This window comes from Lolium rigidum, chromosome 4, assembly GCF_022539505.1.
Source record: "Lolium rigidum isolate FL_2022 chromosome 4, APGP_CSIRO_Lrig_0.1, whole genome shotgun sequence".
Classification (NCBI taxonomy): Eukaryota; Viridiplantae; Streptophyta; class Magnoliopsida; order Poales; family Poaceae; genus Lolium; species Lolium rigidum.
Genome location: NC_061511.1, coordinates 3,967,015 through 3,981,420, shown reverse-complemented (window position 1 = coordinate 3,981,420; position 14,406 = coordinate 3,967,015). Strand labels below are relative to the sequence as shown.

The 14,406-nt window shown below is 41.5% G+C and overlaps 2 protein-coding genes across 2 annotated transcripts; one reads left to right on the top strand and one right to left on the bottom strand.

The window, feature by feature from the left end:
- The first annotated feature begins 2,575 nt into the window (after positions 1 to 2,575).
- LOC124646506 (bidirectional sugar transporter SWEET3a-like) lies at positions 2,576 to 4,598 on the top strand. The gene is made up of 6 exons (XM_047186610.1): positions 2,576 to 2,672; positions 2,746 to 2,782; positions 2,869 to 3,091; positions 3,683 to 3,844; positions 4,125 to 4,244; positions 4,316 to 4,598. Exons 1-6 carry the CDS (start codon positions 2,639 to 2,641, stop codon positions 4,475 to 4,477), a joined length of 738 nt encoding a protein of 245 aa, XP_047042566.1. The 5' UTR covers positions 2,576 to 2,638; the 3' UTR covers positions 4,478 to 4,598.
- A 324-nt stretch (positions 4,599 to 4,922) lies between these two features.
- LOC124705853 (KAT8 regulatory NSL complex subunit 3-like) lies at positions 4,923 to 6,612 on the bottom strand. The gene is made up of 6 exons (XM_047237548.1): positions 6,467 to 6,612; positions 6,216 to 6,277; positions 5,984 to 6,119; positions 5,819 to 5,891; positions 5,455 to 5,520; positions 4,923 to 5,193 (listed from the first exon to the last, which is right to left on the bottom strand). The coding sequence occupies exons 1-6, from the start codon at positions 6,610 to 6,612 to the stop codon at positions 4,984 to 4,986; spliced, it is 693 nt and encodes a 230-aa protein (XP_047093504.1). The 3' UTR covers positions 4,923 to 4,983.
- Positions 6,613 to 14,406: the final 7,794 nt, after the last annotated feature.

Sequence of the window (14,406 nt, the reverse complement as noted above, 5' to 3'; positions counted from 1 at the left end):
GACACTCGTCTTTTGTTGGAATCAGATGCTTAGCGTCGAAGGTTTTATACGTAGCATGGAAACTTTAGCACATATTCAGGATTACTGGTATTCTACAGCATATTCTATCATTAGTGACAATAACAACTGGTCGCAATACGATGTGAGAAATAACAGACAGCTTACGATCATGGGAACCAACACAGCCCAGTTCTATACGGGCAGCACGAAAACTTTCACTGCAGAATGCTCGTGTACAAACAATCACACACATAAATAACAAAAAGAAAATGTTAATCAATAGGTTATCATAATAACATTTATTCAAGATTGTCAAATTAGTTAAGAGGTTATTGATGTTGTGAAGTGTATAATTGGATTGCACTAGCTCTTTCGATCAGTTCGGACCTTTGGTTAGGTTAGCTACTGCATGAAGTTTGACATGGTCTCAAAGCCCAGGGTATCTCTTTAGTCATGCGTGTTTGTTCTTTTGTTCACGTGTTGACCGTCACACGTGAGAGGGGGTGTTGTCACCTTTATAAGTGGATTACACTACCTAGTCCTTTCGACCAATTAATACTTTTGGTTGCGTTGGCTAGTGTATAAGGCTTGACAATTTACAGCAACAGTATATACTTGACAATTGTTGGTACCCCCCGTACCCCCCGCGGGTCGCTCTGCGAGCGACTCCGGGGCCGATCTCGCCCCGCCACCGCCAACTCCCCCACCGAGCCCTCCTCTCGCCGCCGCTGCCACCGGCCCTCGACGCGGTGGCGGCGGACCCTAGGGCCGAAGGTGGTTGGGGGTGGAGGTCATCGAGGATCCTCGCCATGGCCGCTAGGGCGGGTCTCGTCGGGTCATCGCCGTGCAACGTCTAGGGCGGCGCCCCTGGTCAGGGTGGAGGCGGAGATCTCTTCCCGGCGGCGTCATAGATGGAGTAAAGATGTTGGGCCGGCGGGTGGCGGTAGTGGTTATCCTAGATCTCGATCTGGATGTCTCCCAGGTTGCCCCCAAACCCCATCTCGATCTTCGTTGCGCGTTGGGCCAGTTCCGGTGGAGGATCGACCCTGCAATATCGTCTCCTTTCCCTGCTGGCCTTGCCTCTGGGTCGCTGGTAGGGTTTGGAGCGGCGGCTTGCAGGTTTCCGGCGGGTCGCGTGGGGGCTGCTCGATCGACATGAATAAAGGTGGTGGTCCTCGGATCTCTCTCGCGCCAAGATGAAGATCTTCCTTATGCATGTCCGTCTGGATTTGGCTAGATGTTAAGTTCCGGAAGGCTCCGCTGGCAAATGTAACAGTGCTCGTGCGTGGAGTTTGCTGGTTTCCGAGGTATTCGATCGTGCGCACTCATGCTTTTATTCCCACCGTTTGGTTCTGGAGGGAGCGACGCGAAGCTCTGTTCTATGTTGCCAGCAGATGACATTCTGGTCCATGGTGTATCAGAGATGGAGAATTTCTTGAAGGCCGGATTGGAGGACTAGTACCGGAGGATCGAGTCGTGGTGTTGTTGAGGGATTTTCTTGGTATTCTCGGTCTCGTAACAGCAGCATGCAAGTGGGGGCACCAGCGCAGGTGAAGTTCAGAGTCCTACCTTTCAGGATGAAAATTCAAGGTCTGACCTTAATTTGTTATGCCTGACAATGGTCTTGTTGAAGGCATTATTTTGAGAGCGGGGACTATCTTCCGGGTGAAAAACCTAAGATCTTTTGATCGGAAGACAACGGCACTTGTGCATTGTTCCCTTCTTGGAGGCGTCGCTGGTGGAGAGATTTCAGGTGTTGTCTTGGTAGTGGTTGTACTGTTGTTGCTAGGACTGAAGTACCCTAGCAGGACTTCTTTTCTTAGTTTCCTTTTTTCTTTTTTGGTGTGTGCATCCGTACTATCATTAGGGTACTACGTTGTTGCAGAGGCTTGGTGTAATTTGTATCTATTGATATTAATATATTCCCTTTATCGACAAATATCTAATAAATAACAATCTTTACAAGAAAAATGCAGTTCTTCGTTACAAATGGTAAGCAATAGCATCAGTCTATATTGCAATAACAGACATGTTCTATGCTCAGATAATGATGCATAATGCATCAGATGTATGTCTGCTTCTTTACATTAAATGTAGAAAACATGAACAATGGACGTCGTTATGTAATTTTCACCATCTTCGTTTCATGTGTAGCAACATTTAAATCTAATAAGACACTTTCTCCTCTAAAATAAACAAATAAGACACTTTCATGCTACTCAATACCTTCACAGTCAAGCAAATCCAACAGTTGGACACCATATCTCGCTATCTTATAGGGAGAATAGGTGCTACAACATACCAGGTTACCAACAACACGGATGGATGGACCAGAATCAAACGTGAGAGCTTTTGAGATTCTTGTAGATAAGAATTAATGAAATCGATGCTTGGAAACATCATGAAAGACCTTGTCATCCTAATTTGACGTTTACAGTCTTGCAGAAAACTGTGCCATGTTACATATGAGCAAGAGAGCAAAGTGGGCCTCCTTATATTCCACACTAGTGGTTTGAGCAATATCTTCTATTTCCCCACTTGAAACAACCATCGTGCATTATAAATAGCCTGCTCGTCGTTGTAACTACAACCTGGGCAAGTCCATTTTCTGCAGCAAGACAACCTTCAGCCCAAAACAATGTTTGATCTACATGTAACAACGGGGATTGTAGGTAATTTTCGATTCACTGCCTACTTCACTTAATCTGCTTCCTCTTTTAACGTCATCATGTTCTTTTCTTGCAGCAAGCGTGGTTTGCTTTCTTCTCTATGCAGTACCAATGTATATGACTACATCATAAGCTCCTATGATCAGCTTAGAGTATATGATTCACTGCTTAACCCTTTCTACTTTACTTTGTTTCCCAGATTGACATTCAAAAGAGTGATAAGGAAGGGCAGTGTAGAAGAATTCTCATGCATACCGTATATCTTAACTTTGTTTAGTAACCTCACCTATACTTGGTATGGCCTTCCGGTAGTGAGCTCTGGGTGGGAGAACTGGACTCTCTCCGGCATCAGCTCAATAGGAGTGCTCTTTTCAAGCACATTTATTATTATATACACATGGTTTGCACCTCGAGGAAAAAAGGTAAGTTATTTCTGAAGATCAATGAGTTGTTCCTTTAGGATGTTAGTAACTTCCAGACTACATAATAATTGGCTGCCCGCTGGCATCTTATATGTATAAACACTATGACAAATATAAGCATGTGCTCAGGCCTAGGGCGGTAACACAGTATTGGTTACACATGACATTGTGTACTTGCATACATATTTAATTAGCCAGTTTAAGTAATATAGTGATGGTTTCGCTCGTTAGGCACCAAATGCATCAATGTAAATATAATCAGGAGCAAAACAGTTATTGTTTTCGGAAATCAAGCAACGTTGCTAGTCAGTAGAGAATCTCAGAACACAAATTTATCCATGTAAGAATGGTTAAGGACAAGAAGAGTTGACATATTCTATTCATAAAATGTAACTTACTCTTCATGAATCATGTAAGACAGAACAAACACCAGCCTTCTGATGCAACATAAAAGAATGATGTTTTTTCATAGATAGACCTAGGTAGTTATAGATAAAATGGTGAATAATTTGATGTTTACATGTATATAAGTTGTAATAAGAATTATTATCTGTTACTAATCCAAGCCCTGTATCTCATAACGTTTTGCAGAAGCTTATCATGATGATAGTATCTCCGATTCTAATAATCGTTGGTTCGGCTGTACTTTTGTCAAGCTTCGCAATGCACACCCACCAAATGCGTAAAGCATTTGTCGGTAGCATTAATCTGGTGGCTTCCGTATTAATGTATGGCTCTCCGTTGGTAGCTGTGGTGAGTATTGTTGTTACTTATTGTCGCTCCAGGATTATGAATCACAGATGAAAAGAAGAATAGGTTCCATCCTAATAACTCAACAATGGTCTATGTCTAACAAAATGATTCAGTAAAACAAACCCAAGTGATGGTAGTAAAACTATCATATGTTCCACAGTATTTGATAATGATTCAATGCAATAATTTTCATATTTGAAAGAAAGGATGAAAAAACCATTCAATTAGACAAAGACATCTTCACATGGCGACAAACTTAAATCTTTTTCCAACCTTGCAGAAACAAGTTATCAAGACAAAAAGTGTGGAGTTCATGCCATTCTACTTGTCATTGTTTACCTTCTTGACAAGTTTACTTTGGATGTTATATGGGATACTAGGAAGGGATCCTTTTCTCACGGTTAGTACAGAACAAATTTAGCACATAATAATATATATATATTATACTGACATACTTGTTTTCTTATGAAGGCACCAAGCGCCATCGGCTGTTTAATGGGTATCATTCAGTTGATTGTGTACTGCATTTACAGCAAATGCAAGGAAGCACCCAAAACGAATCCTGATATTGAGCGAGCAGATGTAATAAAAGTTTCAGCTAGTCAAGAGGACACAAAAGGACAAAAGCCATAATCCGGAATCCAAACTACTTATTTTTCTGCGGCAGTTACATTTTGTTTTCTTCCCCGAAGAAGTGTCCCTTGTACCCGTATAATGTGAGAAGAAATAATGCTCGAATATGTTTCTAGTCCAATATTGGAAAGATAAATTATTTGTTAATGAGGTGGCTACACTGTCCAATGGTTACACATGCTAAACGAATAGCACCACAGGTCTTAAGTAACCTAACATTTTCCCTCTTGGTGCAAACCATAGGCCAGCAGCCAAGAGTAAGTTTATGTCTGAAAATTCTAAGTGGTCTATCTCAATCACCAAAAAAATGGTGACAAGGCAAATAGGTGTTCGTAAAAGACAAAAATAATAACAGGCATATTAAACAGGGAAAAATTTATTTTTTACTTTACATGTAACCTGTTACCAGGTACATGAACACATTAGGTCATGCAAAAGCCCAGGACATTAAGCTAGCAACCATTAGATGTTATAATAAAAATGTAACGAAACAGCTAACTTAAGTGTTATACTATGGAGTTCCGGATGAACTGTGCAATTGCTTTAACAGCTTCTACTTCAACATCATGTTGATTTACTCCAGCAGTATTTTGGTGTTTTTGGCTGATCTTGAAAGAGTGGTCACCACCATCAACAACATGCAGTTCATTCTGGCAGGTCATCTTTTTGCGAGTGAACTCAAGCTTGTCCAAGGGGCATAAGCCATCTTTATTGCCCTGTGAACACATGCACTCCAAGTCATGTTTTAAATACTACTCCCTCCAATCCATATTAAATACTATTCGTACTAAATCAGCGACACTTCATATGGATCAGAGTATCTAGGATGCTGTTTGGGACCCCGGAATTTTCTTCATATTCTTATCAGAATTGAACTTTTTAAAGTTTCTACAGTATAAAATCTGTGTTGCAAAAACCCCTAGATTGTTTCACTACAGATGTTCAGAAACGAACAACGAAATCATTTTTTTCAGTACCTGCACAAACATTGTTGGAGTCGTCAGCTTTAACAATATCTCATCCCTCAGTGCCCCCTTCGCTCCCTATGTTGAAGAAAGCAAAGATGCAAAAAAAAAAAGGGATCAATTCAATTAGTCTGTCATATCCCTGCATAGTTATGACAGACTGAGAAACAAAAGCATGTTGATCTTAATATCACAACAATCAACAAGGACCATTATGGGCATACCTAATTGAGTTCCGTAACAATTATTATATCTAATCCATTTTCTGTGTGTATTATATCATATTATATTATTATGTCTTGAAGAAAACAGGCGCATAAAGGAGACAGGCCAGGAAGAAACTCAAATACCAAGCATACACTGTAGAGTGGGATACCTTCAATGGATAGCCCAAGCATATGACAGCAGAAACATTGATATCATCAGAGCTAGCCACCATGCAGCTGACCCTAAGAATGTTAACGCATCATGATAAAAAAGTACTCAGATCACGAAACAAACCAAATAGATGCACAAGAACCAAGTTAACACGTAGTGTCACCTCGAACCCATGGACTTTCCCATCAGAATAAGCGGGTGTCCCGGATGCTCTGCTACAGCATTCTTCACCACACCGAGATGATGATCAACAAGCTTGTCCGCCTTTGGGGGAGGCCTCCGCTTACCACCAGACATATCTGCAGCCACATTATTGTTGATCAACGATTAGGTGAGCACTGGACCTTCAGATAAGAAGGAAATGAGTGGTGGTAGACTTCAGCAAATTAACTCACATGGATAGTCAAATGTCACAACTTCGACGGCATCCAGAGCATCTTTCACCATCTCCTTCCAGCTAGAAGAATCAATTGCCAGCCGAACGTCACCATTCAGATAACAGGCACAGATTTATATCAATTGAAATCCCCAACTCGGATTTTTTTAATGGAGGTAGAGCGCAAATAAGAAACATTTTACCAAAGAGGAGAATACTGGCTACAGATCCATCAAGCGCGTGCAGATCACACAGAGAAAGAGGGCTCACTGGGTCATCCAATCGGACGAGGAGGGGGCCCCGGCTCCGTGTGCGAAGACGACCACCGGTCGGCGCTGAGACAGTTCAGTCCGAAGGGGCGGAGGTGGAGCTGGCGGCGGCGCGTGCTGGTCCGCGCGGCGGCGCTTGGGAGCCATGGAGGAGTTCAATTTAGCTGGGGAAAGGAAACGAGGGCCGGCTGTATGATGGCGGGAATTCTTCCCGCAATTTCTTTAGTCGCGCGGTTCGCGAACCGAAATTTTGTCCCGCGCAACTATATATGGTTGACACGTATCAGCCTGGTGTAATATGCCCGTCCGTGCGAGTACGAACAAGAGCAACTCTAATACTTATACGTCTACACGCGTACAGCGCGTATGTCTGGCTGTACACGTATGACTACACGCGTACAACCGCATACATTTAGTATAGATATAGAAGTACAATCATGTGCAGTCGCCCCAACGAGCAAGCATAGATGTCATGCACATAAGCAAAGACAGGTACAGAAGTACAATCACGCACATGAAAAAATATAGGTACAGAAGTACAAAAGTATACTCGCATACGGGTAATACTGATACAGAAGTACAGTTGCACACACAACCAAGTACAAGTACATAAGCACATGTAAAGTAGCGCACACGTGCAAGACTACAAGTACAGACTGAGTAAAGTGAAAAAACTGCATCAGATACACTGAAAACAGAAATACGAGTACAGTTAGATACACACCACGAGTACAACCATATTAGTGTTGGAAGTACGGAAAAAAAGTATCCCAAAACCTATCAACATAGGATCTACTTCTAAAGATTTCGACGCGGGGATCTCAAAACTAAAAACGGGTCATAATTTAAACTTACCGTTCTCAAGATATTTAATTTTGAAAAAAAAACTAACATAAACTAGCCCCTCTCTTCTCTCTCCTCCCTCGTTATCATCTTGCTTCCCGTGGCGAACAGAGATACCACTTCCCAACAATTTTTTGCCTCATCAGCGCGTCAATTGTCACGTGGGGAGCGAGTTGTCTTTCTTTCACGAAAACCAGTTTTTTTCTAACGATTTCGAATATTGGTGTATTATTATTTTTTTCTTCAAGAAAAAAGCTATTTATTTACACTAAGGCTTGACAGGTTGCTTGCATCCGGTCCAACCAACCCGTTGTGCAAAATTTCACGGGCCTATGGACGTTGTCTCTGGAACTGGGTGGAATTTTTCTCTTGACCGCTTCCTCATTTTTTTTATAGTTCTTTTCCTCAATTGGTTGTTCCTACAGCTGTTTATGGCATCTCCAACACTGCGATCCAAACGGACGCGCTGGGCTGTTCATTTTGGGCCATTTGGGTGGCCGAGCGGACGCGCGGATGGATCTCGCGTCTGCGCGTCCGTTTGGGTCGCGCGCTGCGCCCAACGCGGCAGATTTGGGTCGCGGCGTCGTATGGTAGCTTTGTGCTTGTAAATTAACTATAAAACGCCAAATAAATTATAGAAAATATATAAAATAGTTCAAATGCTCAAAATTTATTACACAGTACATTATACACGTAATCAATGATAAAGTATTATTCAAATAAAATGTAAAAAACGATACAAATGCTATAGGCTTCGAGATTTCCTTCATCATTGTTGTTTGCAGCATTGTTGCCTACATGCTGCCACATGTGCTCGACCAAATCAGCCTGCAGCTGGTTGTGTACAGCTAGATCTCGAATTTCATGGTGCGCATGAAGAATGTCCTGGAATGATGCCGGACCACGTTGAGGAGTGACCAACTCTCCCTGGCCATCCCACTCATTATCAAAGAGTGAATCATCCCGCTCTACCTCAACAATCATGTTATGCATGATTACACAAGCGGTCATCACCTACCACAGAGTTTGCACATCTCAGGCTCTAGCAGGGTGTCTGACGATAGCCCAACGAGCTTGGAGGATGCCAAACACCCGCTCGACATCTTTCCGGGCTGCCTCCTGCTCTTTGACAAACCTTGCCTCCTGCTCTGAGTTGGGTTTTCGGATTGTCTTCACGAGTGTAGCCCAAGGTGGATAGACACCATCAGCAAGGTAGTACCCCTTGGTGTAGTGGTGGCCATTGATCTCAAAATCCACATCAGGGGACTGACCGTACGCTAGGCTATCAAACACCGGAGAGCGCTGCAGCACATTGATGTCATTGTGCGAGCCAGCCATTCTGAAGAATGAGTGGCGAATCCATGTGTCATGTGAAGCAACAGCTTCAAGAATGACTGTGCACCCCTCAGAATGGCCGATGTATGCCCCCTGCCAACCAAAGGGACAGTTCTTTCACTCCCAGTGCATGCAGTCTATGCTGCCAAGCATCCCAAGAAACCACCTGGAAGCGTTGATTGACAACAGACGAGTTGTGTCATCTGCATTAGGTTGCTGGAGGTACTGTTCTCCGAACAAACCGATCACTGCTCCGCAGAACCTGTACATCGCTTCCAAGCCGGTAGACTCACTCATGCGCGTGTACTTGATACGTCTCAAACGTATCTATAATTTCTTATGTTCCATGCTACTTTTATTACAATACTTGAATGTTTTATACATACTTTACATCATTATTATACATTTTCCGGCACTAACCTATTAACAAGATGCCGAAGTGCCAGTTGTTGTTTTCTGCTGTTTTTGGTTTCAGAAATCCTAGTAAGGAAATATTCTCGGAATTGGACGAAATCAACGCCCACGGACCTATTTTTACACGAAGCTTCCAGAAGACCGAAAGGGAGACGAAGTGGGGCCACGAGGTGGCCAGACACCAGGGCGGCCCTGTTGTCTGGGCCCCTCGCGTCGCCCCCTGACCTACCCTTCCGCCTACTTAAAGCCTCCGTCGCGAAACCCCCTGTACCGAGAGCCACGATACGGAAAACCTTCCAGAGACGCCGCCGTCGCGAATCCCATCTCGGGGGATTCAGGAGATCGCCTCCGGCACCCTGCCGGAGAGGGGAATCATCACCGGAGGGGCTCCACATCATCATGCCCACCTCCGGATTGATGCGTGAGTAGTTCATCCTTGGACTATGGGTCCATAGCAGTAGCTAGATGGTTGTCTTCTTCGCTTGTGCTATCATTGTTATAGATCTTGTGAGCTGCTTAACATGATCAAGATCATCTATTTGTAATGCTACATGTTGTGTTTGGCGGGATCCGATGAATATAGAATATTATGTTAAGTTGATTATCAATCTATCATATATGTGTTGTTTATGTTCTTGCATGCTCTCCGTTGCTAGTAGAGGCTCTGGCCAAGTTGATACTTGTAACTCCAAGAGGGAGTAATTATGCTCGATAGTGGGTTCATGCCTCCATTTAATCTGGGACAGTGACAGAAATTTCTAAGGTTGTGGATGTGCTGTTGCTACTAGGGATAAAACATTGATGCTTTGTCTAAGGATATTTGTGTTGATTACATTACGCACCATACTTAATGCAATTATCTGTTGTTTATAACTTAATACCGGAAGGGGTTCGGATGATAACCTGAAGGTGGATTATTTAGGCATAGATGCATGCTGGATAGCGGTCTATGTACTTTGTCGTAATGCCCTGATTAAATCACATAGTAATCATCGTTGATATGTATTGAATCTTTATTTGTCAATTGCCCGCCTGTAATTTGTTCACCCAGCATGTTAGTTATCTTATTGGAGAGACACCTCTATTGAACTGTGGACCCCGGTCCATTCTTTTACATCTGAATACATTCTACTGTTTTTACTGTTCTTTGCAAACAAACACCATCTTCCACTCGATACGCTTAATTCTTTGTTTTCAGCAAGCCGGTGAGATTGACAACCTCATCGTTACGTTGGGACAAAGTACTTTGATTGTGTTGTGCAGGTTCCACGTTGGCGCCGGTTTCACTGGTGTTGCGCCGCACTACACTCCTCCACCAACAACCTTCACGTGCTTCTTAGCTCCTACTGGTTCGATAACCTTGGTTTCATACTGAGGGAAACTTGATTCTATACGCATCATACCTTCCACTTGGGGTTCCCAACGGACGTGTGCATCTACGCGTATCAAGCTAAATTTCTGGCGCTGTTGCCGGGGAGATCAACACACGCTGCAAGGGGAGTCTCCACTTCCAATCTCTTTACTTTGTTTTTGTCTTGCTTTATTTTATTTACTACTTTGTTTGCTGCACTTAAACAAAACACAAAAAAATTATTTGCTAGCTTTACTTTATTTACTGTCTTGTTCTCTATATCAAAACACAAAAAAATTAGTTACTTGTTTTTACTTTACTTGTTTAATTTACTTTTTGTTTACTTCATCATGTTTCCTCCTAAGTACGCTCTAAAAGACATACCGGTAGGCCGACGGTCTATAATTGGAAGAGATAATATAGAAGATTTTTTCACTCATGTTAGTATAGCTGAAGATTTTGAAGATAGACACTTGGTAGAACTTGCCCCTACTTATGAAATTGCTGTTGCTTCTCTAGTACACATGTTGGAAATTAAATTTGTTAATCTTAATCCTATAATTCAGCATATGTTTCTTACACTCTCTGATGTGGCGGAAGGAGAAAAGAAAGATTTTGTCTTAGAAACTCTTCTAAAAGAATTTGGTGGTGTAGCAAGAGAGGCTAGAAAAGTCTTTACTAAATATAAAATACTTGGTTCCTACACCAACTTTGCTAGTACCCTTAAAAAGATGGATATGGATAGAATTAAGTATACTAATAATGTTAATGATGGTAGAGAAATTAAGGCGCTAATACCTAGTAAGCTCCTAGGGATGCATGAAGCTTTGGAAAATAACTATGCTTGGCTTGTTCCTGAAAATTTGTTTGATGAGAATAGCAAGCCTAAGAGTAATGAAAAGGGACCCTCTGAAACTTACATAGATAAGATAACATGCATTGTGGAAGAAACTTCCCACACCCCTGGAGATAATATTGATGCTCCATCTCTTGATGTTACTTGATTTGCACTTTCTGCGCCTAGCTGAAAGGCGTTAAAGAAAAGCACTTCTTGGGAGATAACCCATGTTTCATTTTATTTACTGTATTATTGAGTCTTGGAAGTTGTTTACTACTGTAGCAACCTCTCCTTATCAAGTTTTTGTGCCAAGTAAAATTTTTATGTTTAAGTTGATGCTATATTTGGGATCGCTGCGCAGAAACAGCATTGCTGTCTGTCACGAATTCTCGCAGAAGTCTCTGTAAAAAAATCGAAAAAATCTGCAAATTTACGAGAATGATCCTCAGATATGTACGCAACTTTCATTAGTTTTGAGTTTTTCCATTTGAGCAAGTTAAGTGCCCCTTCCAGATGCATCTTTACGGACTGTTCTGTTTTTGACAGATTCTGTCTTTTATTTCGCATTGCCGCTTTTGCTATGTTGAATGAGTTTCTTTCTTCCATTAACTTTCAGAAGCTTTGTGCAATGTCCAGAAGTGTTTAGAATGATTGTGTCACCTCTGAATATGTGATTTTTTGGTTATGCACTAACCCTCTAATGAGTTTGCTTGAAGTTTGTGTGAAGGAAGTTTTCAAGGGTCAAGAGAAGAGGATGATATACTATGATCAAGAAGAGTGAAAGGTCTAAGCTTGGGGATGCCCCGGTGGTTCATCCCTGCATATTTTAAGAAGACTTAAGCATCTAAGCTTGGGGATGCCCAAGGCATCCCCTTCTTCATCGACAACATTATCAGGTCACTTCTAGTGAAACTATATTTTTATTCCGTCACATTCTTATGTTCTTTACTTGGAGCGTCGGTTTGTTTTTATTTTTGTTTTGTTTTGAATAAAGTTGGATCCCGCCATTCTTATATTGGAGATATTACGCTCCGCTTTTTCTTATGGAACACTTGTGTTCTTATTTGTGTTTTAATGTTCATGGCGAAAGCTAATTGCTTTGTTAGATTGCTATTTGGTTGGAATTGGAAAATGCTGCATATGGTTTGGCAATTTGGCAATTGTTTGAGCTCTCATAGATCATGTTTAATCTCTTGCATCATGTAGTTTAATCTATTAATGAAGAACTACCGTAGAGCTTGTTTAATTTGGTTTGCATGATTGTTCTCTCTAAGTCTAGATATTTTCGGGTAAAGTGTTTGAACAACAAGGAAGACAGTGTAGAGCCTTATAATGCTTGCAATATGTTCTTGTGTGAGTTTTGTTGTACCTGTTCATACTTGTGTTTGCTTCAAACAACCTTGCTAGCCCAAACCTTGTACTGAGAGGAAATGCTTCTCGTGCATCCAAACACCTTGAGCCAAAACCCATGCCATTTGTGTCCACCATATCTACCTACTATGTGGTATTTTTCTGCCATTCCAAAGTAAATTACTTGAGTGCTACCTTTAAAATTTCATTCCTTTATCTTTGCAATATATAGCTCATGGGACAAATAGCTTAAAAACTATTGTGGTGATGAATATGTAGTTATGTATTCTTACAAGTTGCTTGTTGAGCGGTAACCATTTTTTCTGGGGACGCCATCAACTTTATCTTTGTTGGATATCATGTGATATGCTATGCATGTTCGTCTTGTCTGAAGTAAATGGACTTCATGATCAAATGGTTTGAGTATGCATATGTTAGAGAAGAACATTGGGCCGATAACTAAAGCCATGTATCATGGTGGAAGTTTCAGTTTGGACATACAACCTCAATCTTTTATGAGAATATTAACTATTGTTGAATGCTTAAGCATTAAAAGAGGAGTCCATTATCTGTTGTCTATGTTGTCCCTGTATGGATGTCTAAGTTGAGAATAATCAAAAGCGAGAAATCCAATGCGTGCTTTCTCCTTAGACACTTGTACATGCGGCATAGAGGTACCCCTTTGTGGCACTTGGTTGAAGCATATGTCATGTGATGATAATCCGTGTTTCCGAGCTAAGTAGGACAAGGTGCGAGCACTATTAGTACTCTATGCATGAGACATGCAACTTGTAGGAAGTATTATGCATAGCACATATGAATTATTACTACCGTTGACAAAATTGTTTCTATGTTTTCAAAATAAAAGCTCTAGCACAAAAATAGTAATCCATGCTTCCCTCTGCGAAGGGCCATTCTTTTACTTTATTGTTGAGTCAGTTTACCCACCTCTTTCTATCTTAGAAGCAAACACTTGTGTTAACTATGTGCATTGATTCTTACATATTTACTTATTGCACCTGTTATATTACTCTATGTTGACAAATATCCATGAGATATACATGTTACAAGTTGAAAGCAATTGCTGAAACTTAATCATCCTTTGTGTTGCTTCAATGCATTCTACTTAGAATTTATTGCTTATGAGTTAGCTCTTATGCAGCTCTTATTGATACTTGTCTTGAAAGTACTATTCATGAAAAGTTTTGCTATATGATTCATTTGTTTAGTCATTATCTTTGTTAGCAATCTTTTGTTCAGATCACTCCATTCATCTCATATGCTTTACAATAATGTTGATCAAGATTATGTTGGTAGCATGTCACTTCAGAAATTATTTGTGTTATCGTTTACCTACTCGAGGACGAGTAGGAACTAAGCTTGGGGATGCTTGATACGTCTCAAACGTATCTATAATTTCTTATGTTCCATGCTAGTTTTATTACAATACTTGAATGTTTTATACATACTTTACAACATTATTATACATTTTCCGGCACTAACCTATTAACAAGATGCCGAAGTGCCAGTTGCTGTTTTCTGCTGTTTTTGGTTTCAGAAATCCTAGTAAGGAAATATTCTCGGAATTGGACGAAATCAACGCCCAGGGGCCTATTTTTACACAAAGCTTCCAGAAGACCGAAAGGGAGACGAAGTGGGGTCACGAGGTGGCCAGACACCAGGGCGGCGCGGCCCTGTTGTCTGGGCCCCTCGCGTCGCCCCTGACCTACCCTTCCGCCTACTTAAAGCCTCCGTCGCGAAACCCCCTGTACCGAGAGCCACGATACGGAAAACCTTCCAGAGACGCCGC